At 62.6% G+C, this 24,592-nt stretch overlaps 1 protein-coding gene across 1 annotated transcript; it reads left to right on the top strand.

Annotated features, from left to right (window-relative positions):
• The first annotated feature begins 438 nt into the window (after positions 1 to 438).
• On the top strand, positions 439 to 24,592 carry CCDC187 (coiled-coil domain containing 187). Its single transcript, XM_029203502.1, has 14 exons — positions 439 to 654; positions 1,480 to 1,555; positions 1,654 to 1,853; positions 2,822 to 2,966; positions 4,391 to 4,497; positions 4,618 to 4,814; positions 6,770 to 7,275; positions 7,772 to 7,870; positions 10,210 to 10,305; positions 14,568 to 15,658; positions 15,879 to 15,973; positions 19,091 to 19,653; positions 19,985 to 20,072; positions 24,312 to 24,592. The coding sequence occupies exons 1-14, from the start codon at positions 439 to 441 to the stop codon at positions 24,505 to 24,507; spliced, it is 3,675 nt and encodes a 1,224-aa protein (XP_029059335.1). The 3' UTR covers positions 24,508 to 24,592.

The raw sequence follows: 24,592 nt of genomic DNA, 5'->3' as shown, positions 1-24,592 counted from the left end.
TGGCCGAGCCAGTTTTCAGACCTGGAACCCGTGGACTGAAGAGGTGGCCCGGCGGCCAGGAAAGTTGTCTCAGTGTTTGCATTGACGCATTTCCTTTTAACAAAGAAAAAAATTAACGTGTTTTCAGTCGTGGTGCTTTTTGGATCTGAAGTCTGCATCTCAGAATTCCAGCGGCAGGTGTTCTGCACAGGCTGGTGTGGCCGCTCAGGGCAGCGACCAGACAGCCGGACCCCCCCAGGGGGGTGCCAAGCTCCTGGGGGCTGAGTCTGGACAGCGGATGCGCTGCTGCCGCCCCCTGGAAGTGTTGGGGTCTTTGTTGGTCGACTTGGGGTGGGGAGGATGTTCCAGAAACTAAGGGAGGAACTCGGCTCTTCTTAGGCTCCAGCCACCGTGTCCAGCCCTCAGGCCGGGGGAATTCTCCCCATCTCTCCGACATCGATGGACAAAGCCAACCCGTGCACACACCTGAGCCCATCCATCTTCAGGTGCCAGATACCTCCTGGCTCATGGCGGCCGAGGCAGGCCCAGGCAGGGGTGCAGAGCTCCAGCACCACACCAGCCGACGGCAGGGGTCGGCGCCCTACGGACCCTCTGGCCCAGGGTCCCAGCCACCTCCAGTGTGGTGTTTCTTGGAGGGTCCAGCTCCAGTCCAAGGTGACCTTTCCAGGTGCCTGGCTCTCCCAGGACAGCATCCAGCAATTCCCCAGGGACTGAGGGCCTGCTGCCCCGCATACCACCTCCGGGGGGCAGACATACCCCTAAGTATTTAAGAGGCCAGCCTGCTCTGAGTCTCCGTCCCTAAATCCAAACTTCCTGAACACCAAGAGAAGTTTCTTCGCAAAAGACTGTTTTTCTAGAGTTTTTTGGGAGAGGGACATAACTATGGGGGTGGGGTGGTGGCAGGAACAACAAAGGCCTGTGCAACAGTCCCCTGGCACCCCCGTAGGCGGCTGGCTCCCCCTCCATGACGGGGACGGGGCGCCACCTGCCGGTGTGGCCCCATAGCCAGCTAAGTCGGCAGCTGGGAAGACTGGATGTTTATCGGGCAGCCCCCAGGACCCCTGAGCACCCACCCTGCCCCCCTCCCCTGCAGGCCTGTGGTTGGAGCTGGATGGGGGGGACAGGGGGTGGCGGGGACAGCACGCCCTTCCCCACACTCACCAGCACCCTTAGTTGGAAAACCAGTGTAAGGGCCACGGGAAAGCGCCACCTTCCATCGCTCGGCCGAGGTTGCCACGCCGACCCCGAGGATGCGAGGGGCTTTCTGGTTTGTGAGTTCCGTGTAACTAGACTGCGCGGCGCTCTGTGCCTGCACACACGTCACCCCCCAACACACACACACACACACACACACACCGCCCACCCGGTATCCACGCCTGGAGGGCTGCTCTGGAGGCGTGAGCTGTCCCAGTGACCCACGCCTCACGTCCTGTGTCAGAAGGGATGGCACTCGTCCACCTCTAGGCCCCCTGCTTCCAGCCCCCCAAAGCCCCGGTGCGGGGTGCGGGTTCTGGGGAGGAGGGCGAGAGCGGGGCTCTGGGCAGCTCCTCGTGCGGTAGGGTGGGTGCCCCATGTGTGTACCTCCGCCCGGGTGGGGCGATGGTGCAGGTGAGGCCCCTGGCGCCTGGCACGGGTCCTGCAGGCTCCCAGCAGCCTGGAGGAGGAGCCCGCACTGTCAGAGGGACGCCCGGGGTTTCTTTGGCAACGTCGGGGCGGGCCTCTCCCCGCCTGACCTCCCCGGACCTGGAGGCCTGGGCGCCCGGGTCCCAGCGCTCTGCTTGCTGCTGGCCTTTGAGCCATGGCTGCTGCCCCGCACCCTCCCACGGACGGGGAGGCCTGGGGCCTTCCAGCAGGTGAGTCCTCTGGGGCCTCTGCCGGAGCCCTGCCTGGCCTCCCCAGGCACTTCCTGCCGTGGGCTTGGCTGAGCGCAGACCAGCCACCCCTCCTCCACCCTGCCCCCCTTGGGAGGGGTCTTCCTGTCTGAGGGCTCCCTCTGAGGACTTGGGACCTCCTGGGGGCAAAGCCATGCTGGGTGTGTCATGTCCCCAGGCTCCTTTCCCAGGGCTGCCAGGTGCTCCTAATTTGGGGGGCCAGGGCCAAGGGCAGGTCTCTGCTCTGCATTGTGTGACAGTGGGCAAGGTGACAGGGCCAGGTTACCTGGGGGACATACTGGGCCTGTGTGTGTGTGTGTGCTGTGTGTGTGTGTTATGTTGTTTGTGTGTTTCTGTGTGTGTGGTGTATCTATGTGTGTGTAATTTGTCTGTGTGTGTAGTGTGTGTGTGTACAAGACAGGTATCAAAGGGGAAGCGTGTGCCTCTGAGCAGCAGGGCACAAGTGCCCAGGTGCCCTTGCCATCTGCACATCACTTCCTCGATGTGCCCGGAGCCTGGGTCAGCCTTGGGACGGCTTCCTCTGGCCTCTCAGCCCCTGTGCCCCTTGGGCCCGGGCTGACTTGTGGCTTCTGGGTGAGGTCTGCTCCGCTGGAGACTCTCGGCGTGGCCGGGGCTGGCGTGGGTGTGTCCCCTGCGGGGCTGCTGCTTCCCCAGGGCTGCGTCTGGCAGGTGGCTGTCAGGTGCCATGCCAACGTCCAGGCCTGTGCCAGCTGTTGTCGCTGCCGCCTCCTGTGTGCTTTCTGACCCTGGGGCCCCAGAGGCTGTGGGCAGGGTGGTCCAGCTGTCCCCAGCCTGCTCAAGCCTGCTCAGGGCTGGCTGTCCTAGGGACACAGTGGGGAGAGTAAACAGTGTGGCTGTTTAGAGTAGAGCGAGGGCTGCGTCCAGAGGCGGGAGTCCCTCCACACCCGCTGCCCCACCCGACCCACCAGCCAGCCCGGCCACTTCTCACGGTGCAGCCGGCTGTGCGTGCGATGGATGGCATGCCAGGCCCCAGGCCAGACGGAGCCCCTGGCGGCAGCGAGGGACAGAAACGGCTGCCCTGGTGGGTCACCACTGTCTGGCCTCACGGTGCAGGTGTGTCATGGGGGCCTGGGCTGGGCAGGGTGGGAACAGAGGTGCCCGGCTCTCATTTCTCAGTCTGCCCAACCCAGGGGGTTGAGTACCAGGTGTCTCCTGACCCTCTCGAGAACCCTGACAAGTGGGGGCTACTGTTGCGCCCACTTTCCTGATGAGCAAACTGAATGACCTGCCCGAGGTCACCGGCAGGCACCTGGCATGTCTGGAGTCGGGGCTCTACCTCCGCGTCCACCACGTGCCGGGCAGGGGGGCACAGGCCGCTCGGTTTGCTCTTCATACAGCCCCTCCCAGCTGAGAAGCCCGTCCCTTGTGACCCCTCTCAGACCTGGCCAAGCTTGGCGTGGCCCCGGGGACCCACGGGTGCTGTCTCTCCAGGCCCTGAAGACCCCCGACCCCCCCGCTTCTGACCCTGCCAGGCCCAGGATACTAGACTGGGGCTGAACCCGAGGAGGGGAGCTGGACTCCTCCCACAGGACCGTGGGCGGGACAGCTGAGATGGGATCCCCACGCCTCCCCCCACCCCGACCGTGCTGGGGGCTCCCGAAGCCAAAGGCATCTGCACACAGGCCACCCCCACCCCCCAGCGTTCCCCACCCCGTGGGGGGCAGAGGGACGGGGCCCCACTCACGGGGGGTGAGGGGACTTTCTCAGAGTGGCATCAGGCCGGCACAAGCCAGGGAGGGGGTCAGGACAGGTAGCTGCGCGTGCCACACCCGTCGGAAGGGCCTCAGCCTCAGGGGCCTGCAGCTCTGGGCTCAGCTGTGGCGCTGCCAGGTGGGCGAGCCTGCATGGGGGCTGCACACTGCCGCTCGCGGCCACCCAGCTGCAGCCCAGAGCCAAGCCCAGTGGCCGCCGCAGCCGGGCAGGGGCGACAGGAGCTGGGGCCCTGGGCAGGGAGGCCGTTGGGTTTGTTTTCAAGTTCACCACGCACTTGTTTTCATGATTTTGCTTTTATCGCCAGTAGAGGGTTTAAAACTGACAGCGAGTCATGTCTATGACGCGGCTTCTTCCTGGAGGAGGAGGTCTCCTTGACCCCCCGGGGGCAGCTTAGTCCCTGCTAAAGGGAACAGAGGGCCACCAGTTCCTCCCGTCGGGAGAAACTTCCTGCGTCTAAGCTGCTGCTTCTGCTCGCTCGGAACGAGGGCTGGAGAGTCCAGCGGACCCTGGGAGGACACCCGCCAGGACCCCAACTGCTGGGGGAGCCTGAGGGTGTGGCGGGGAGGAAGGCCTTCAGTAGAGCGGCCAGGCCTCTGTCTGGGAGCACGACCCTGCGGCCGCGGCGCAGGCGCGGTCTCTTCGCAGCGCGGTGGGCGTGGGCTTTCACTCTTGCCAGGGCCGCACAGGGATCCTGCCCAGGGGTCGGGGGCTCTTTGTGAACGCAGGAGGCGGAGCTGTCTTTGAGCGTCCCCTCCCCTCTCCAGGCTCTGGGGGCCGTGTGGGGGACGCCATGGTCATCGCTGATGAGATCGCCCCACCCCCGAGGGGAGCGGAAGCCTTCCGCAGGCCCGCGTGCGTGCGTGCGTGCGTGGTGCGTGCGTGGCGTGCGTGATGCGTGCGTGGCGTGCGTGCGTGCGTGCGGCACAGCGAAGGAGCCCACGCCGCTTCCTGCAGCTCTCCCAGCAGGGGCCGCCTTCCTGTGTGGCCCCAGGTCAGCGCCCTGGGGCACCAGCCGCTTGCAAACGTCCTAAAGAAACACACGGGTGGGACCTGCTCCCTTTCAGCCTCGCCGGGCAAGGTGCCCAGTGGACCGCGCGAGCCCAGGCAGGCCGGGGCTCCAGGCCAGGAGGACGGAGCAGAGCCGGATGGTGGTCGCGGTGCTGCCGGCAGGGGGACCTGGCCGCAGAGGTACGTTGTCTGTCTGGGCCACTGGGTGTGGTTGAGGGCCCTGGAGCCGGAGGCTGGATCTGGGGTCCTGCTGGCTCTGTGCCTGCCTCACCCCGGCCCCAACTACAGAGGAGGCTACGCGGGGGGTGGAGGGGGCACCTCACGTTCCCGGCAGGGTCTGTCCGGGGCGACTCCCCCTCTTGCTGGCCGCTAAACGTGGGGCTGTGTCGCAGTGACCAGAGACCCGCCCTGCGCGCTGCCCAGACGGCAGCGTCTCCAGGTGTCCCCGGTTCCCCAGGACAGGTCCTTTAGAAGGAGCCTCAAGGACGGCTCTCCATTCTCCATGCCCGCCTGGAATTAGGGGGTCCTTTGCTGCAGACCCACCTTTCTCTGGGGCCCGCTCTGGAAGGAGTGCCTTTAGGGCGATTCCTAAACTGAAGGAGTGTCTCTAACGATATCAGCCCCTCCCTGAGGGCCACTCCGCAGGGCCCTCCTGTGGTAGTGAACTCACCAGAGTCTCACAATACCCAGAGGCAGGGTGGGGTGAGGCGTCTGGTCTCCTCCAGCTCTCCTCCTTGGGGCACCACGCTGAGCCCAGGGCCGGCAGATGGCAGAGGCCGCGTCCTCCTCACCTCACTGCCCTGCCAGGGCGGTCGAGCAGGTGGTAGGAAGCCCACTGGAGTTGGACAGGTTGGGATGCTCTCCTGGCGCTCAGGCCTCTCCAGCCTCTATTTCTGTGGTCGAAGGGGTGCACTGAGCTCGTGCCAGGGAGAGCGGGAAGCCGGCGCCCACTTCCCCCAACCAGTCCCCACAAGCCGAAGCGTCAGGGCCAGAGCGCTCAGCCCCTCGTCCATCTGCTGGGGACGTGGCCCGGGCTGGCTCCTCTCTCCTGCACCCCGACTCCCAGGCTGACCCCACCCGGAACTGAACCTTGAGCCGGCCACCAGCCTGGGGCTGAGCCCACCCCTGCCCATCCCAGCCCCCAGCCCCTCACGTCGTCCCTACTCCAGCCCAGGCCGAGCCTGACCCCCGGCGCCCTGGGAGGACTGGAGTGGGGTGCTGCCTGGAGCCCCAGCAGGCGCTGAAGGCCCTGGCTGTCTGTCACTGAGTGACACGGGGTTATTATGCTGTCACAGGGCCGTGCGGAATTCTCACCCCGTGCTGAGAGGCAGCGCATTGGGAAGGCCCCAGGCTTTTGCCAGCCCAGGGCCTTGCAGCCCACTGTGCCCCCCCAGTTTCCATAACTGTCTTTAGGGTTTCCATCATGGGCCAGGGGGCCAGCACAGACCGGCATCCGGAGCTGGGCAGGAGCCAGCTTGCCTTGAGTGAGGTTGTGTGCCGGGCTGCAGACCACGGGGCTGCCCTGGGAAAGCACCCTCTGACCCCAGGGCAGGTGGTGATAGGGGTTCACTGGCTCCACCCTTGATTCTGCCGTGCTGCCGTGTCATCCTTGGTCATGGCGATGCCGCCCACCTGCCCGGGGAAAATGATCCAGCCCCGCCCCAAAGATAGATAGAGGCAGTGTCCTCTCTCCCTTGGGGCCCCAGGGAGACCAGTCGTTGGGAAGGCCAGTGCCAAGTCCAGGTAGTGTTTGTGCCGACTTGGGTGCATGTGCTAGCACACAGGGGCCGAGGCACTGCTGGGGAGGTGCCTTCTTCCTGGAGCACAGCCAAGTTGGTGTGAGGAGTGAGGACTTGGGCCGGATGGCTTCTGCCGCGTGCCTTCCCCAGAGCCTGTACATGAGGCTGATGTAGTGCCCACCTCAGAGGGGTGTGGTCGGGATCCGAGAGAGAACGTTGCAGCACTGCCACCAACGGGGGGGTACTTTTTATTGGCACCTCCCACCTTTCTCAGTCTGAGACAGGAAAATGGGGAGTAGGAGGGCGCTGGAGACAGTGGGCGTGCACGTGAGATGTTTTGCTCAGCACCATCACGTCTCCGCACCTGACAGGCTGTGTCTGCCTCTCTCTCCCAAGGGAAGACAGGCTCCCTCTGCCTGCAGCTGAGGGTGAAGTCATGGCTGCTGTGAGCTGGCCTGAGCCCTCCCAGCAGGCAGGCGCCCAGCGCGGATCTCCCCACGTGGCCTGGTCTGACTACCCTGAGGAGCCCGGCCCCCGGCAGAAGGCCTGCAGCCTCCTGGTGTGGTTGACAGACGAGGAGACCAATGATGGGGACAGCTCGGTGTCGTCGGGCCGCCTCTCCGGCTCCTCGGGGGGCCATGAGTCATGCACGCCTCCCCACGGGACCTGGAAGGAGAGGACCCTCCGGGTGCTGGGGCCCCCGCAGCAGCCCAGGGAGAGCACTCCCCGGCTGGAGCAGCTGAGGGAGAAGATCCGGGCCCAGGCACAGTGGCAGGCGAGCTGCACCTCCCTGGGCACCTCGGCACCCGCCAGCGCCTCAGATCTCTACAAAGCCCCCGCGCCAGCCCCCCGGAGGAAGGCCCGAAAGCCGACACACCCCGCTCCGGCCCTGGCCTACCCAGGTCAGCGGCAGCTTCCCCTGGCGAGGGACAGGCAGGGGGCGGGGGGAGAGGGCTGAGGTTGGGCTGCTGCAGGCCGGGCCGTGCTGGGTACGTGGGGGGCCCCGCCTGGGCTGGTGGCCAACTGGGGAGGCCGGTACAGCATGCCCCGTGGCCCTGAGAGGGTCTCGGAGCCTGGGAAGCCAAGAGGAGGTAGAGTCCTCCCGGGGATGGGGGTGCATCTGAGCTGGGTTTAAGCAGAAGGAAGCATCGACTCATCCAGGAGATGGAGATGGGTGGGTGGAAGCCAGAGGGATGGTGGATGGGAGGGCGGGTACAGGGGGGCTGGAGGGCATGCGGGAGGCGTGGAAGGGACTGGTCCCCGGGGGGACTGTGCCCTCAGGCTTGGGCATCAAGGCCATGTTTAAAGGTTTTTGAGCGGTTGCCAAACGGAGACCTTTCCCTGGACATTTCTTCACGGCCTCTCTGTCCTCACAATTCTCCTTCTTGTCTCCTTCAGGCTCAGGCATCCTGAGTGGGGCTGAAAGTGGAGTCGAAGACAAGGCAACACCTGGCCAGGGGCGTGAGGCCTCCAGGGTCTCCCAGCGGCAGGCCTCAGGTGAGTGGCTCTGCGGCAGGCCTCAGGTGAGTGGCTCTGCGGCCAGCCATCCTGGCATCCCCCCACCACTGCCCCCACTGGACACTCAGGCCCAGGTGTGGGTGGCACGGTTCTGGAGCCAGCACTCTCCAGACAGCTTCTCTCTCACTCTGTGTGATTGTCTCTATTAGCTTCCCACTCACAGAGGAGGACACTGAGGGTCAGAGGGGACCCCAGCCATGAAGGGGCCAAGCAGGGATTTGAAGCGAGCCCGCCATTCTCTGGAGCCCGATTTCTAACCATCAGGGAAGGAATCCAAGCAGGCCCTGAAGGGCAGGCTGGGGTCAAAGGGCAGGGCGGCTGGGCAGGGCCATCTCCTCGCTGAGCTCTCCTGCACAGAATAGGTGAGGTCTTCCCTGCACGGTCACATGCCAGGCCTGAGGTCCTTCAGGCCCCATCAGCTCCTGGGCTCGTTGTTCTATCTTGCAGGCAAGAGGCGCTGCCTGCCTGTCCCACAGATGGCCTTGCCCTGCCTGGGAGATGCTGAAGGGTCGGCAGTGGGTTGGCAAACTTCCAGATGGGGTAGGAAGGGTCCCGAGGCCCAGGGAACCACTAGTCTTTGGCTGACTCATTCACTCGACAGACAGGAGGGATGAAGATGGAGAGGCGGGCCGGAGCTGCTCCCGGGGGAGCATTAAGGAACCTCGGCATCCCCGGCAGCGGGGCGCTTGGAGGGTTTTTAGGCAGGGGGGCCGTGGAGGGTTCGGGCGTTGGCGGGCTCGCTGTGTGTGCAGGGTGGGCCCTGGGTGGAGGAGCTGTCTCTACAGTCCAGCAGGATTCTGGAGACCCCAGGAAGCGGAGGAGAGGGCTCCGGAGCAGGGGTCAGGCTGTCCTGGAGGCCTGAGACTTTCAGGGTCTCCAGCCAGGGTTTTCCATGGGGCTGTTGGGGGAGAATGAGGGAGACCGTTGCCTATTCCAGTGGCGCCGTGGTGACCAGGGTGGAACAAAGGCTGGTCGACACTCGAGTCGGGACCCTCTGGGTGGCAGCTACAGACTCGTTTCCGGTCTGTCCCAGCCAGATGTGCAAGCCAAGCACAGCCCTAGGTGGGGTGCGAGGGGCCGGCCCGAGTGCAGCCAAGGGGCAGAACCCTCTCCCTGAGCCCAGCTCTGGCCTAACTGGGCACCGGCAGCTCCCCCAGGAGCGGGGCGCCCGCCCATCCCCATTCCAGCTGTGACTCACGCGGAACGCCCCTGTCTCTCTCCTTGGGGACAGAGGGCCCCGATGACCTCAGCTCGTCCAGCAGGTCATTCTCCCTGTCCCCACATGCAGGGGCCCATCAGCCAAACTCAGGACCTGGCCATTGGTCACTCAGGGGCCTCAGTGCCCAGCGTCATCAGTCACCAGCTCCCCCGGACCCTCTGGAAGCAGGCTGTGGGGCAGGGCCTGGCTCTTTTTTTTTTATTATTGTGGTAAAATACACACAACATGAAGTTTACCATTTTAACCGTGTTTAAGTACAAAGTTTCTTTGTTTTTGCGGGTTTGACTCCTCTAGGGACTTCATATGAGCGAAATCCTATAGGGTTTGTCCTTTCGTGTGGGCCTTGTCTTGAGGCCCCTCCTGCCAGTGGGGTTGGGTGCTGAGGACGGAGGGACGGGCTGAGGCCGGGACCCAGCTGCACCGCGGAGGCCTGGAGAGTCCCTCGGGAGAGGCTTTCCCCGTGCTCCCCAGGCCCCGGGGACGCGATGGGCCGGGCCCAGCTCTCACACGGTCACTGGCTGGTTGGCTTCCGAGATGCAGTGTCCACCCAGCGGGGGACAAAGACGAATGAGGCCAAACAGAGCAGGGCCGGGTGCCCACACTGGCCCTCGGGCAGCTGCTCCACTCCAGTCGGCCTCTGTGCCTTCTGTGGGACTTGGATCTCCTGTCCCCGCCTGTCCAGCCGGGCGGATCCCACTGTGCGAAGGCCCCTCTGGGTCCTGCGCTCGCTCACTCCTCCTCTCCCTGAGGAGCTGATGTCCCGTCTGGCCGGCTGCCCTGCTGTGGCTTCGTCTGTGGGCCTGTTCAGTCATTTATTCATTCAACAAACATGAGTGCCATGGGCTGGCCCCGAGCTGGGTGCAGGGGATGGAGATGGGAGGCTACGGCTGTGCTCGGGGGTTCTCCGGACGTGTGTCCAGTCGAGGCTGCGAGGGTGGGTGAGGTGAGCCCAGCCCGCGGGGCACTGCCCGGGGTGGGGGGTTCCCATGCAGAGGGCCGTGAGGGGACAGTCAGGGGCCTCGCGAGCTGGCTGATCCCGTGTGTTGCATTGCGACTCAACCTTCTCTCCTTTCCTTCCGTCTGTCTCCTCTCTCTGAAGTTCCACGGGAAAAAACCAAAAGGATGAAAAGTAGCTCTTGCAAAAGAGAGAAGACCCCCAAGCTGCCTGCCCCTAGGAGAGCTGCCAAAGACACAGGTAGGGTTGGCCCATTCGGGGCCAGGCAGGGCGTGGGGACGGGAGGTTACCATCCAGGCTCAGGAGGTGGGCACATGGCTTGTTTCTGGAGCCAGGACGGCTGGTGCAGCGCTGGCTCCGCCTCGGAAAGGCGGGCGTGCAGTGGGGGGCATGTGAGCTGGTGGCGGACAGATGTGCGTGCTTTCTCGTGACTCAGTGTCATTGGCTGAGCTCTGGCCGTTTCGCTGCCATCGGTGGCGGGAAGCATGGCTGTGGTCTGTCGCCTGGTTTGAGATTTAGACTCCAGGCAGTGAGGCCGGGGTGCCTGTTTCCCCTGGGGTGCCCAGTGGTGGGAAAGGCTGGGTGACGTCCGCTTCCGTTGGAGACGTGTCGGCCGTCTGTGACCCAGGAGAGGTCTGTTCAGGGGTCTTGGTGGTGCTGGGTCACACTCACAGAGGAATTCCTAATTCAGGTGTCTTTTCCTGAGGGCTGGGTGGGGTGTTGGCATCCAGCAAAGACCCAGCTGCCCAGCCTGGTAGGTTCGTGGAGCTCGTGGGGTGAATGCGCTGGATGTGGGTGTGTGGGGAACAGAGGGGGCGGCCTTCCTCCGGGGCCTTCCTTCAGCATGTTCTGGGCCAGGGAGGAGTGGCCTCGCTCAGTGTCGGACTCTGTCCGAGTGTGCCATGTGCTCAAGCGACAGTAGCTCACGTGACCCTCACAGCTCTCCTCGAAGGCAGGTGGGCTCACTCCCACTTTGTAGATGAGGAAACTGAGGCTCAGACAGGTTCAACAGCCCTGCCCAGGACCACACAGGCGAGCCGGGGTTGGGCCCTGACAGCTCCAAGCCTGTGCTCCCTACCTGAGAGAGCCTAGCTGTGTGTACCTGGGCCCATGCCAGGGCACCTTCTCCAGGCCCACCCTCGGGGCCTGGGCTCTGGGACCACTGTACCATGGGCTTCGGAGACGCCAGCCAGAGCCCCCTGGTTGGAGAAAGCCCTGGGAGGCTGAGGTCGGCTCTGTGGGGCCCCTGGTCTTGGAGTCAGCAGCACCGGGGGTCGAGCTGTTTCTGTGCATCTCTATGCCTCAGTTTCCCCAGGGTATGAGGTCACAGTCCTGGATGGGAGTGGGCCATGTGTGGTGTGCCCACGCCACCAGACACCGCCTCCTCTGCCCTTGGGCAGGCCGACGGTTCCAGCAGGAGGAGCACCTGTCCTTCTCTGGCTGGAGGTGGGCCCTGAGTGAGGTGGGGATGTGTCGGGAAAACCTCCACTGGAACCAGAGTGAGGGATGCTGGGAGACATGGAGAAGGTTCCGGGAGGCCACTGAAAAAGCACAAAATATAACAGTTTTCTGCATCGCGTTCCCCCCACCCCACCCCACCCTCCACCATTCCTCGGCATTTTGGTTTGTTTTATTTTAACGGCTCCCTTGAAAGATGACCTGCCTTCTGCCTGACACTGGGTCAAAAGGGCGTGGGCCGCATTCGTCACCGTAACCGCCGTGTCACCCTGATGGAGGTGGCCATTAGTTTCTGTCAGTTACGAAGTCACAGCTGGGCTAAGGAGAGATGAGTTTGGGTTCAGAGGTCAGAGCCACAGGACTTGGGAATTGGATGAATTAGAAATTTGCTGTAGTTAACAAAAAATTAAACCACAATAGTTATAAAATATTCATCCATCGGGGCCGCAGGAAAATGAAGCCCGATATTTAATTTCAGATCATAGCACCTCACTTTGCATTTTTTACCATAGATTAGGTCGGCCCTGGAACTTTGACAGGGCACTTGGGCGCTTCATCCATTTCCACAGATTAAAAATCCTCTCGTAAAAAAATTAATTGCCATTAACCTGCTCCGTGGAAGAAAAAATTGTGCCTATCAGGACCCATTTATTGACCTGGACCCCTCTGGCGGGCTAATGGGGAAGCCAGTGATGGAGGGGCCTGGGGATGGGGGTGCTGAGAGGGGCCTGGCCAGCAGGTGGCCCCCTCCCTACCTGGTGTGGTCCCTGCCTAGGGCCCCGACCAAGGGAGTGAGGCCATTTTTTTTTTTTTTAACATCTTTATTGGGGTATAATTGCTTTACAATGGTGTGTTAGTTTCTGCTTTATAACAAAGTGAATCAGTTATACATATACACATGTTCCCATATCTCCTCCCTCCTGCGTCTCCCTCCCTCCCACCCCTCCAGGCGGTCGCAAAGCACCGAGGAGTGAGGCCATTTTTGTGCAGTGCAGCAGCTTTAGGGACCAGGACGCAGGACCCTCTCTGGGGAGCCCAACCCCCCAGGTCCCACTCATAGGTCACATGTGGCAGGTGGGCAGTCCAGACTCAGTCCTGATCAGCAGAATTCTGACCTTTCTGGGCAACTCCTGTAGTGAGCGTGACTGCTTCGCTTTTGCATCGTGGTGGCCTTGTGGGGAGACGCTTACAGATGGCGAAACTGAGGCACGGGGGAGTTGTCACTTGCCCAAGGCCAGTGGCTACCCAGGAGGAGCTGGGATTTAAACCCAGGTCTGGGACTCGTGAGACCTCACTCTTACCTTCCGGTGTCACCAGGGGCCTGGGGCGGAGGGCGTGGTCTCAGGGAGGGGCAAACGAGGGTGCCTTAGAGCAGAGACCATCCACCTATCACACCCTGCCCCCTAGACACAGCACGCTCCCCAGCCCAGACCGGGAGGGACTTCAGCCATAGGCCTGAAGATGGAGCTCCTGCAAGGGGAAGGGTGGTACGGAGCCACGCCCCGAGGCCACGCCTCAGGAAGTACCCCCGCCCAGGCCACGACCACGCCCCCGTAAGCCACGCCCCTGGAACAGCCCTGCGGGACGCACCCTTCCCTGGGCTAGCTCCCCCTACCCCGGAGATGCAGGCTGTGTAAGCGTGTGAGCGTACACATGTGTGTTTGTGAGCTCAAGGCCGGCGCTGCCTCTGCCGGGGTCCTTGTGGATGGGTTTGTTATGATGGTGGGGCTGCTGTTGGCATTTGGTGAGCGTAACGTGGGATTATGAAGTGAGACATGATGAATGATGTTTATTATGTGACAGCATTTATTAAAGAAAGCTGGTTTGTGTTTGGGATGTGTTTGGGATGGGGTGGCTGTTTGTTTCCACGCTCTCCGGGACCCCTTGTCCTGCCAACCTGACTGTCTTCCTTGAGTCCCCTCCCCTATCCCCGCTGAGTCTCGCCAGTTTAAAAACTAATTTCCTCTGGCTCAGGGCAAATGATCAGCCGTAACATTGCCTTCCCCCTCGCCCTGTGTGAGCCCTGCTTGTGCTGGTGACTAGCGTTACTACTGGCCAGCCTTTACTGAGCGTGTGCGGTGCTCCTGGGCCTGTGTTGAATGTTTTACAGACAAATCTGAAGGGAGCACGTTTTATTACCCCCAAGGGTCAGAGAAATCAGGTCACGTTTCAAGGTGATCCTGGGACTCAGCCCTGCCAGGATGCTGGCTAATGGCTGGGGGTGTGGCCCGTCCCCAGAGTGGCCTGGACACGAGGGTTTTCACCCCATCCCCTCTGGGAGCGTGGAGTCGCCAGCCTCCCTGTCTGGGCCAGCATCGGAGGGCCCTGGGCACCTGGCTGTGTGTGCGTTTTCTCTTTAAGATTCTGAGTTGGTTGGTGTTTACGCTTGGAGAAAAGGACAAGCTCTGGTGAGGGTGCTGCTTGGGCCCCCTCCTTCCCTCCCTAGGCTTCAGAGCAAGGCACCCTCAAGAGGCCGGGCCCCCACCGCGGAATTAGGTACCTCGTGCTTCCGCCTCGGCTCTGCTCCGCTCGGGGTGGCATCTGGAGTGTGGGCCTGAGGGAGAGACGCCCAGGAAGCAGTGGCGTCGGGGTGCGGGCCTGGCACCTCTCTCCCAGCGACCCGTCAGACGCCCTCCAATCCCCCCACCAGACGGGGACTTTGGGGAGTCGCTCCGTTTAAAAGCCCAGGAAGAGGATTTCTGTCCCCGAGAGGCACCCTTTCGGCTCCCAGAAGGCAGGGCGTGGCCACCAGGCTTTCCTGACTCAGGGACTGCAGGAAGGGAACCACAGCAGCTCCCGGGAGACGTGTCACCTCCCCCTGCGCCCCCCCCCTTAGTTTTCACCACGTTCAGAGGGGGTGGCTCTGCGCCAGGTGCCCAGGCTCAGCCTCGAGTCACCTGACGTGGCTCCTGCCCCCAGAGGGCTCTGTGAGTGGATGATGGGTGCAGAACCAACAGGGGGCCTCAGGGAGGGGGGAGGGGCCGGCTCTGCTCCTCCTGAAGCCCTGCAGCTCTGGCCACCCCTGCGACTACCTGTCTTTGCAGGACACGGCAGGAAGTTGGGAGCTGGTGAGAGTTCCCCTGTCCGCCCCCGGCTGCCTAGATCAGCCTCTGCCCACAGCGACCCGCAGGTGTCAACCAGTGCTCCCCACCTGGCTTCCTGCCATCAGCCCGTGAACATCCAGGCTGCTATGGCCGTCCTTCGAGACCTCCACCAGCAAATCCAGGCCAGCCTGGAGCTGGCCCAGGGCCACCACCCAAGGCGAGGGCTGGAGCCGCGAGACCTGGCGGGGAGGAGGTGGCAGAGCCCCTGGAAGTCCCCAGACTTGCGGGGCTCCTGGAAGAGCCCTCGGGCCGTGACGGAGGGGGTGCCTGCGTCCGAGAGGGCTGGGAGCCTGCCCATGGCGCCGAGCTGGAGCGCCTCGGCCAGGTGGGAGTCCTGTCCGCAGAGGACCTGGGTGGCCCAAGGACGAGATCCCTCCTTCCGGGGGCCCGGGAGCCCCACAGAGAGGCTGAACTCCTTCCCTCAGCGGCCCTGGAGCGCCTTGGCCAGGCAGACCTCCTGTCCACAGAAGACCTGGGCGGCCCAAGGACGGGACCGCTCCCTCCGGAGGCCCGGGAGCCCCCCTGAAAGATGGGGCCCCTTCCTGCAGTGGCCCCGGAGCACCTCGTCCGGGCAGGCCTGGGGTCTGCAGAGGGCCTGGACCTCTTGTGAAGACCGGGAGGGCCCCGCCCGAAGGCCCTGGAGCCCCGCCTTCACGCAGGGGCCCGGCCCCCGGTGCCAGGGCAGGGGTCCACTGTTGACCCCCGCGGGGGCGAAGCTCGCCTGGCCAAGGCCCAGCCAGGGTGCCCTTTGGAACATGCCTGGGAAGGAGAATGAGGTGCGACCCCCGCCGCCCTGCCCGAAGCCCCGGGGGCCCCTGCACAGCTCCGAGTCCCTGCGGGAGTTCATGAGCCAGAAGACGGAGGCCTGGTGGCAGCAGGCCCTAAAGAAAAAGGCCTCCGCCACGCAAGCGCTGGAGCTCAGAAACCAAAGGCTGCAGGGCGTCTACAGGAAGCAGAGGGAGGCCGTCCCTGTGGTCTCCCAGACGACGCCTGGCATCGTGACCTTCATCCCGCATTCTGCACAGTCCAGGGTATGCACCAGCTCAGCCACCGAGGTCCCCCGGGGTCCCCTGGCTGTGGCAGGGCTCTGCAGGGACCCCACTGCCTCTGTCTCTGTCCCCAAAGAGGGGACCCCTGAGGGACCCAGCCTGAGACCCTTGTGGAGGCCGGGGCCAGCTCTGAGGCTGAGACAGGGCCTGGGGTCTTCTGGTCCAGCCTGGGCTCTGACGACGTCCTTCTCCTCTGCTTTAGGGCCTGGAAGCCGCCGGGGGCCCAGGAGCACCTGTGCCACAGTGGAGCAGGGTGACTTCCGGCATGGTGCTGGGGGACCAGGACGCCCCGGGCAGGTGGGTGTGCAGGGGCCGGGACTGCACTTCCCGGGGGGCTCTCCCGGGCAGGGGGTCGCTCCGTCCGTCCAGAGCTGCACGGAGCCTGTGATCAGGGCTGCGTTAGTTTTCGCTGAGGTGAGATTCCCATCACGTTAGGTTAACGTTTATAAAGAAAACTATTCAGTGGCATTTGGCACGTTCACAGTATTGTGTAGCCACCATCTCGTCCCCAGAACATTCCGTCACCCTGGAAGGAAACGCGCCCCCGTCAGCAGTCACTCCCCGGCCTGCCGTCCATCTGTGTGTACGCATTCACCTGTTCTGATGTCTTGTGTCAGTGGAATCCTATAGCATGGGGCCATTGTGCCAGGCTTCCTTCCCTGAGCGAGTTTCCCAGGTTCGTCCACGTTGCGGCCTGTGCAGGACTTCCTTCCTTGTCATGGCCGAGTAATACCCCACTGCACGATCTCCCACGTTTTGCTTACCAGGGGCAGCTGATGGACTTGTGTGCTGTCCCCCTTTTGGCTGCTGTGAGTGGAATGCCTGGGCACCTGTTTTCGGCTCTCTGGCGCACGCACCCAGGAGTGGCATTGCCGGGTCGTGTGGTAGCTCCATATTTAACTGGCGGAGGAACTGCCAGGCTGTTTCTGGCAGTGGCCGCACCGTTTTGCATTCGCAGAGCAGTGCACGAGAAATCCAGTTTCTCCCTGTCTTCACCAACATTTATTTTCTGGGTTGGTTTTCTTTTCCCTTGCATTCGTTTTTGCTTTGTTTTCACCGCCGTGTGCTTTCATTTCTCTGGGGGCAACTGTCCAGGAGGCCACTCCCCGAGCAGCATCTTGAAGTGCAGGGTGGGAGACCTTCCCCCACTTTGCTGGGGGAGTTGAGTGTCCAGGCTCCCTAGAGGCTGGCCTTCCCAGCTCTTGCCCTCGCGGTGAAGGGCTCCGGGGAGTGCCCCGTGGGCTCCAGGCTGGTGCCAGCCACTTCCTGGCCACCTGCCCAATAAAGGAGGGGGAACTCACAGCCAGGCTCCTAGGGTATCATCCGCCCATGGCTAGGGGGAGGAGCTGGCCCAGAGGCTAAGGACAGGGGTCCCCACAAGATGCCGCCCACCGGGAGCTTCCTGCCCTGGGCTCGCTCTGAGCCTGGCTCCTGGATGGGTCTTTGGCAGCCAGGGTTCTGGGAGGGGGCTTTGGGCTGAACCCTTTGGAGCTCAGCGCCCACCCCTCTTTGCAGCCCCTCGACCCCCCCACCCGTCCACCTCGGTGGGATGGACACCCTCCCCTGGCCCCTGGCTCCTGGAAATTTCCCTCTCTGGATCCTTTTTGTTTCATTTGTCTTTAAAGTGCGCACTCCTCCCCAAGATTCCAGGTCCACAGGGCTGCCCAGGGGTGTGCGTTTTTTTTTTAACTTTTTAAAGTTGACATCTGATCATATCCAGACAAGGGCGCAGGTCCTAGGTGTGCAGCTCAGTGAATGCTCGCACGCTGAGCACGTGTGTAACCTGCACTTGGGCTGAGAAACCGCTCACACCCGAGGGCAGCCCCCCGCCGTGGGAAATGCTGGCAGGGGCCCCTGCCTGTCGGGCTCCTTCTGCTGGGCACGATGCTGGAGGGGGGGGCTATCTCTGTGGTGGAGGAGGCTGCAGGTCCTTCATCGTGCTTCACTCTGTCCTTTTTTTTTTTCCACTTAAAAAAATTGTGGTAAAATACACATGACAAAATTGTAAAATTTTGTTAAGATCGTAAAATCTTAAGCAGTTTTCAGTGCACAGGTCGGGGCATTACGTGCACCCACACTGCTGTGCAACATCACTACCGTCATCTCCAGGACCTTCTCATCTTCAGTGTCACAAACTGAAACTGTCCCCGTGAAACACTCGCTCCCCATCCCCCACCCCCCAGCCCGGGGCCCCACCGTCCTGCTTTCTCTCTCTATGAATCTGATTCCTTCTGGGACCCTTTTGTGACTGGCCTGTTTCACTCAGCATGATATCCTCAAGGTTCATCCATGTTGTAGCCTATTTCAGAATTTCTTTCCTTCTTAAGGCTGAGTGATATTCCATTGTATGGATGGACCACACCTTGTTTATCCATTCGCCTGTTCATGGACACTTGGGTTGCTCCTACCTTTTGGTTGTGAATGGTGTTGCTGTGAACATAGGTATGCAAACATCTCTTCAAGCCCCTGCTTCCAATTCTGTGTGATATGTACCCAGAATTAGAATTGCTGGGCCATATGAGAATTCTGTGTTTACTTTTTGAGGAACCTCCATACTGTTTTCCATTTTATATTCCACCAACTGCGCACGAGGGTTCCAACTTCTCCACATACCTGTCAACGCTTGTTCTTTTCTTTTTCTTTAATAGTGCCCATCCTAAAGGGTGTAAGGTGGTATCTCATCGTGGCTTTTTAAAAATATATTTATTTATTTGGCTGCACTGGGTCTTAGGTGTGGCACGCGGGATCTTTAGTTGCGGCATGCGGGATCTAGTTCCCCAACCAGGGATCGGACTCGGGCCCCCTGCATTGGGAGCGCGGAGTCTTACCCACTGGACCACCAGGGAAGTCCCTCACTGTGGCTTTCATTTGCATTTCCCTAATTATTAGTGATGTTTAGCATCTTTTCACATGCTTCTTGGCCATTTGTATGTCTTCTTTGGAGAAATGTCTATTAAAGTCTGCCTGTTTTTTCATTAGGTTATTTGGGTTTTTGTTGTTGTTGAGTTGTAGGAGATATACTCAGGGGAGTAGTCTCTGATCAGACCTGGGTTTGTAAATGTTTTCTCTCATTCTGTAGGTCGTCTTTTCATTCTGTTGATTGGGTCTTTTGATGCATATAAGCTTTTAATTTTGAAGTAGCCCGGTTTATCTATTTTTTTCTTTTTTTTGTTACCAGTGCTTTTGGTGCCATATCCAAGAAATCATTGCCAACCGTCCTCCTCCTTTCTAACAGCCACGTGTGGTCTGCCCTATGGGTCCACCATAATCGCCCCCTGGTCATAAGTAGACGCAGTGAATAGACTCTGGGCCTGGCACAGAAGCTGCCGCTATGCGCATCCCTGCACACGCGTGTTTCCCACGCGCCTGGAGAGGGTGCCCTAGGGCTGACCGTCTTCCCCTCTCTCCCTGCAGCTTCTGCCTGTGTTTGAACAGAGCCTTGAACCCGGCCGAAACTCTGGAGGTGGGAGGCCCCCGAGATGGCTGGGAGGGCGCCCCCCTGCTGACGTCGGCCAGTTCTTCCCTGGGCCCCCTGCAACTCCAGGACCTGACCACCCACTACTCAAGCCCGGGGCTGTGCATCTGCCTGGACCCCGAGGAGTCCGAACGCCTGGGCACGCCAGGCCCCCTGCACTTCCGGTACAAGCAGGCCCGGCTGCAGGCCCTGGAGACCATGGCCAACATCCTGAAGCAGCGAATCGATGTCCTGACCGACAGGCTGAGCAGGTCCGAGGCGACGGACGCAGCGGGGGGGCCCGTCCCAGGCCCGCCGCCCTCGAGCTCCAGCGCACCAGCCTGCCCCAGAGCCCTGGTGCCCAGCGTGGGCGGAGGGGCACCCTGGGACTGGGCGGGCATGTGGGCCAGGCCGCTTCTCTCTACCACCTGCTTCCCGGACACTGAGACGCTGCCCTGGAGCCCTGGCTGGGAACGGCTGCAGAGCGTCAGCCCAAGGGGCCACCAGGCCAGCAAGCCCCGAGGTAGGGCCGGCCCCGGGGCCGCGGATTACCACTTGCCCCGTCGGTGGCCGGGGGGCCCCACTTTCTCCCTGCCTCTGGGTTTCTTCTCCTGAAAGGGGCGGGGGTACATTGACAAGACCACAGAAATTGTCCCTCTGCAGCTGTTGTCACCATCTTGCCTCTGGCTGGCGGAGGGGTGGGGCCTGGTCCTGAGCCTGACGTGCCCACCACCTCTCTGCCCTGCCTCCTGCAGAGGGGCAAGAAAGCAGGACCAGGGTCCCTCCTGCCAGGGGGGTGGGAGCCCCGTCCTCACTCCCCACCGACCAGCTTACCGGCGCCCGTCTCTCCAAAGGTTTCATGGAGGATGGGCGCTCGGAGCTGGACAAGAGGCAGGCGAGAACCCTGGCTTCCTTCCAGACCCTCAGCCCCTTCGCAGGGAGGTAAGCCTGGGCGCCGCTCCTGAGCAGCCTTGTACCCCCAGGGTGGGTGCCGCCGGCCCGTGACAGAGCCTGTAACAGGTCCAGTGACATGGCTTCTGACCCTCCCGGGGAGAGGTGCTGGCCTCGGATGCCTCTGGCGGGGCTGTGCACAGTGGGCCATGTGGGAATACTCGGCCAGGCGTCCCGTGTGGCTGGCAGGCTGGTTGTGTCTGGGGGACACGGAGACAGGCAGCCCTCCATCCGGGTCGGTGGCCCATGTCGAGTTCTCAGGACCACCCGTCCACAGCCCCTTGCACCTTCTCGTGGCTTCCGTCTCCAGCACTGGCCTCCTCTGGGGTCACTTCACACAGGTCCCTTTGCACGGGCCCAATTACAGACAGATCACCGGCCCGGGGCAGGGGCACTTGGGGCCAGCCCCACCTGGGCCTGCAATGTGGCTTCAGTAGCCACCACCCAGGGCCAGCCACTCTCCTGGGGACCTTTTGCTGTTCCGGGCCTCACCCCAGGCCCCCAGAGTCTCGGCCGGCCTCCCCCTGAGGTCCAGCTGCTGTCACTCCCTGTCCTCTCTGTCCTCCGGCTCATTTCCCCCCAGCAGCCAATGACCCTGCTCTGTACCCCCAGCCCCTCCAGGAGGGGGCGTCCTCCAGCCCGGGGCAGGTTTTGTCCACGAAGCCTCCAAAGGTTGGGCTGCGCAGGGGAGCTGCTTTCTTGTCACCTGGCCTTCCTTGAGCAGCTGTGGCCCCCAGTCTTCCCAGGATTCAGGGACAGGCTTGTCTCCTTCTGCAAGGACGCACCCCTCTCCCGCCCCAGGAACTGTTCCTTCTTCCACATCGCCCGCCTGTCTGCCCAGGGGTTCCTGCAGGCGCGGGTCCCCGTCCAAGCCTGCTCACCCGCCAGTGGTGCCCTGCTGGTCCCCAGCCCCGCCCACCTCCTTCCTTGGCACCCGCACCAGGAGGTTGTCAGGCACCCCTGGCCCCCTCCCCTCTCCGTCCTGGGGCTGAAGCGCCGGGGGGCAGCCGTCCCTGCCTGGCCGCCACGCAGGCCCTCCCTGCTTGCCCACTCACCTTGTGCGGCCACACGTCCTCGTCCTCCGGGACTCCAGGCTCGACAGCTCAGAACCGGGGCGGGGGAGGGGGTTCCAGAGGGGGACAGGCCAGTGGGTGGTCTCCAGGGGGCTGGCCTTGGCTCGTTGTCAGTATCGGCCAGAGCCCACTGGGAGGGATGCTGGGGGCTTCTCACGGCCCCCTTCACCCGGTCTGTCCTGGGCTTGCTGCCCTCCTACGTGCGGCTGCCCTAGGGCCTCCGGGGGTCAGTGCAGATCCCAGGTCTGTGCTTAAAGCTGGTGGCCTTGAGCACATTCACGGCCCCCCACCAGCCTCAGAGTCCCCCCTTGGAGATGGGGGGTGGCCCTGAATCCACCCTGATTCCCCCAGCCCTGCCTCACCCTCCCTCCCCTCCCCCAGCCCCTCCCCTGCCCAGCCTCAGCGCAGTTACTGAAACTGAATTGTTGACACCAGTAGGGGTCAGCATCGGGCTGGACTTCACGTCCTCTGCACCTACCCCCCCATCCTGCTCCCCGTCTAGAGCTTGAGAAGGGGAGACGGGTGGGAGAATTCTCCAGAGGTTGCTTTCGGTGCCCTAGGCTGTAAGGTGGACAGCCTACAGTTGTGTGTCCCGCTGCTGGAAAGCCAGCAAGGTCTCGGGGGCTCAGGCCCAGAAGGTGTCAAAGCAGAGGGGTGTTCGGGACCTTCCCACCAGGGGCACTGTGTCTCCCTCCCCACCTCAGCCTGGCCAGGCCGGGAGAGACAGGAGGAGGTGGAAATCATTCAGAGGCGTGCCCTGGACGTCCCAGCACCCTTGGAGCCCAGGGATCAGGGCCCAGGGGCTGGCTGGGCCTCTCAGGCCTCCGGAAGGCACCTGGCCCGGCCCAGTCTTCTAAACTAGCAGTCTCCACTCACTGCTTCACGGGGCTGCTTTGCTGCTGTGCCTCTGGTCACCTCCCTCGCTGCCCGAGTGAGTCCAAGGATGCAGGTCACAGCTCTCCTCTCCAGGGCCTGGCCCGTCCTGCCACCTCTCAGGCCAGTTCCTGAGTCGGGGTGGGTCTCCTCCACTGAGTCCTTTCCCTGCTGGGGCCACAGTGCTCGGTGGCCGGGTGGGGGCCAAGCTTGTTACCAGCATCATGTGGTGAGGACACCAGGGTTTCCCACCCCCATGGGGCTTGGGCCCCTGAGGCCCAGTCCACCCCAGCATCTCTGGAAGGAAGGACAGAGGAGTGTGTGCCCCAGCTGTGTGCCTGCCGTCACCCCGCAGGCCTCCCTGCACCTCATGCAGTGCTTGCAGCAACGCTGAGGGCTGTGTGCTCATCCCCATTTTACAGATGGGGAAGCTGAGGCTGGCAGAGGAGAATTGACCTTGCCCAGGATCACGTAGCCTGGGGGAGGACAAGCCAAGTTTCAGACCCAGGGCATGGACTCCAGAGCCCCCAGTTTTTCTGCTACACCTGTTCCCTGGCCAGTGGTTCTCAAACTGTTCCCTGGGAACTCGTTAGAAATGCAGAGTGCCCGGCCCATCCCAGCCCGCCTGAATCTGCTATGCTGGGGGTGGGCCCAGTGATCAGGCGATTCTGATGCTCACTGAAGTTTGAGAACCACTGCCCTAGAGAATCTGGACCAGTGGTCAGCAAGCCACAGCCCTCTAGACCCACTGCCGGTCTTTGGAAATAAAGTTTTATTGGCACACAGCCATGCTCATCATTTACATAATGAGTGTGGCTGCTTTCCTGCTACAAAGGCAGAGCTGAGTGGTTTCCACGGAGACAGAGACCGTGTGGCCTGCGTCTGTCCCTCTATGGGAAATGCTTGCCGTCCCTGCTCTAGACAATTGAGGGAGAATGGCTTGTGGACTGATGGCCTTCCCTTTAAGTAGCCTTGGAGGACGCAGCTCCTTCCTGCCCTTTGTTGATCCCAGGTGGGGGTTATAGCATCCTAAGTTCTGGGTTGGGAAGGAGGGAGCGAGAGAGCCCCCCTGTCTCCATGACTACGCATTCCTCGAGCAGCCCCTGCTGCCACTGTCTCTAGGAACCCACCCCTGACCATCGGAGCCCGCGGTCAGCGCTCCTGCCCCAGCATCCCTGGGGTCATTCTAGGATCAGCCCCTGGGCCCATCCCTCACCTCCTCGGCATCTCTCGTCTGGGCCCCAGGGCCACTCCCTCTTCCTGGAACAGTCTTTTCACGCCATCTCCCCGGCAGGACTGTGAGCTGTAGGGTAGGGGCGGGGTGGTGGGTCACCTGGGAAGCACAGCAGGTGCTCAGCGAACACCTGTGGGGCTGGAGGAGGGCCCACCTCCATGGTCTGCAGGTGTGGCCGGTGTCTTCAGTCACTCAAGGGCATCCTGGGTCACTCGGTGCAGGAGGGACAGCCATGTGTGCCGATGAGACGTGAGGTGGGCTGTCGGCACAGCTCGTCCGAGCCCGTCACACACACCTGGGCTGCACAGCCATCTGTGCCCGGAGGCTCTCCCACCCCACCTGGACTGCTGCCCTCTCGGGGGGGCCCAAGGCCACGCCTTCCTCCTTCTCCTGTGGCGGACGTGCTGGGCAGCCCTGGGTGAGGCTGAGCTCGCCCTGATGGAGGGCAGGTCTCTGAGTCTGACTGGACCAGTTTGACCCCGGCCTCCTTGGTCATCCGGCCAGCTCAGGCCCCTCTGTGGACAGGGCGGCAGTGCCGGCACGAGAAGATGGTACTGAGGCTTAGAGCTAAGATGTGGGCCCTGCTCCACTCTGGGCCTGGTGGACAGTCCTCCTTAGCAGATGGCCGAGGGGACAGAGACAGAGGACATGCCCCATGCCTGTCACTGCCAGAGCAGCCGCTTTGCAGGAGCAGACCCAGGGCAGGCGAGGGCTTTCGGGCAAAGGGTGCTCTGATGCTGGCCCCAGCGCCGATGGTGACCGTGGATGCCGAGCGCTCCTGCTGGGCGCTGGTCCCCCTGGGTCCGAGTGCAGAGCCTGAGTCGCCGCTCACAGACCAAGCCCCGCAGAGCTGGGAGATCCTGAGGGTGGACATCTACAGGCCCCGCCTGCTCGCCACTGCCCTCCTGGGCCTCTGGTCCTTTGGCCCTTGGGTCTCCCTGGCCACTGGGTCTGCAGGAGAGCCCAGATTACCACCCCTCCCCCCCAGCCCTCAGCTGTCTCCTGCCTCGAGGATGTTCGCTGCTCACACAGGTGTTTGTGTGTCCCCAGCTCACTCGGGGCGCCAGCCACGCCAGACCCCCGCTGCGGCTCCCTGCGGCTGGAAGAGATGCGGTCGGCCAGAGGGGCGGGCTTGGTCACGCCCTTGACCCTCCGGAGCTGCGGTAAGGGCGAGCCTGTGGACAGGCCCTGGGCCGACTGGTCGGGTGGCCAGGGAGGTCCGCTGGGGACCCGCTCCACTGCCTGATGCTCGGCAAGGTTCTGCGGGTGTAGAAAGATGCTTTTCTATGTGGAGAGCATCCACGCATCAGTATTAAAGTTTTTTTGGAGGC

Source organism: Monodon monoceros, unplaced genomic scaffold, assembly GCF_005190385.1.
Source record: "Monodon monoceros isolate NGI ecotype Baffin Bay Population unplaced genomic scaffold, NGI_Narwhal_1 Super_Scaffold_5, whole genome shotgun sequence".
NCBI lineage: Eukaryota > Metazoa > Chordata > Mammalia > Artiodactyla > Monodontidae > Monodon > Monodon monoceros.
Note: the sequence above shows the minus strand (reverse complement) of the source record. Positions and strands in the feature narration are given on the sequence as shown.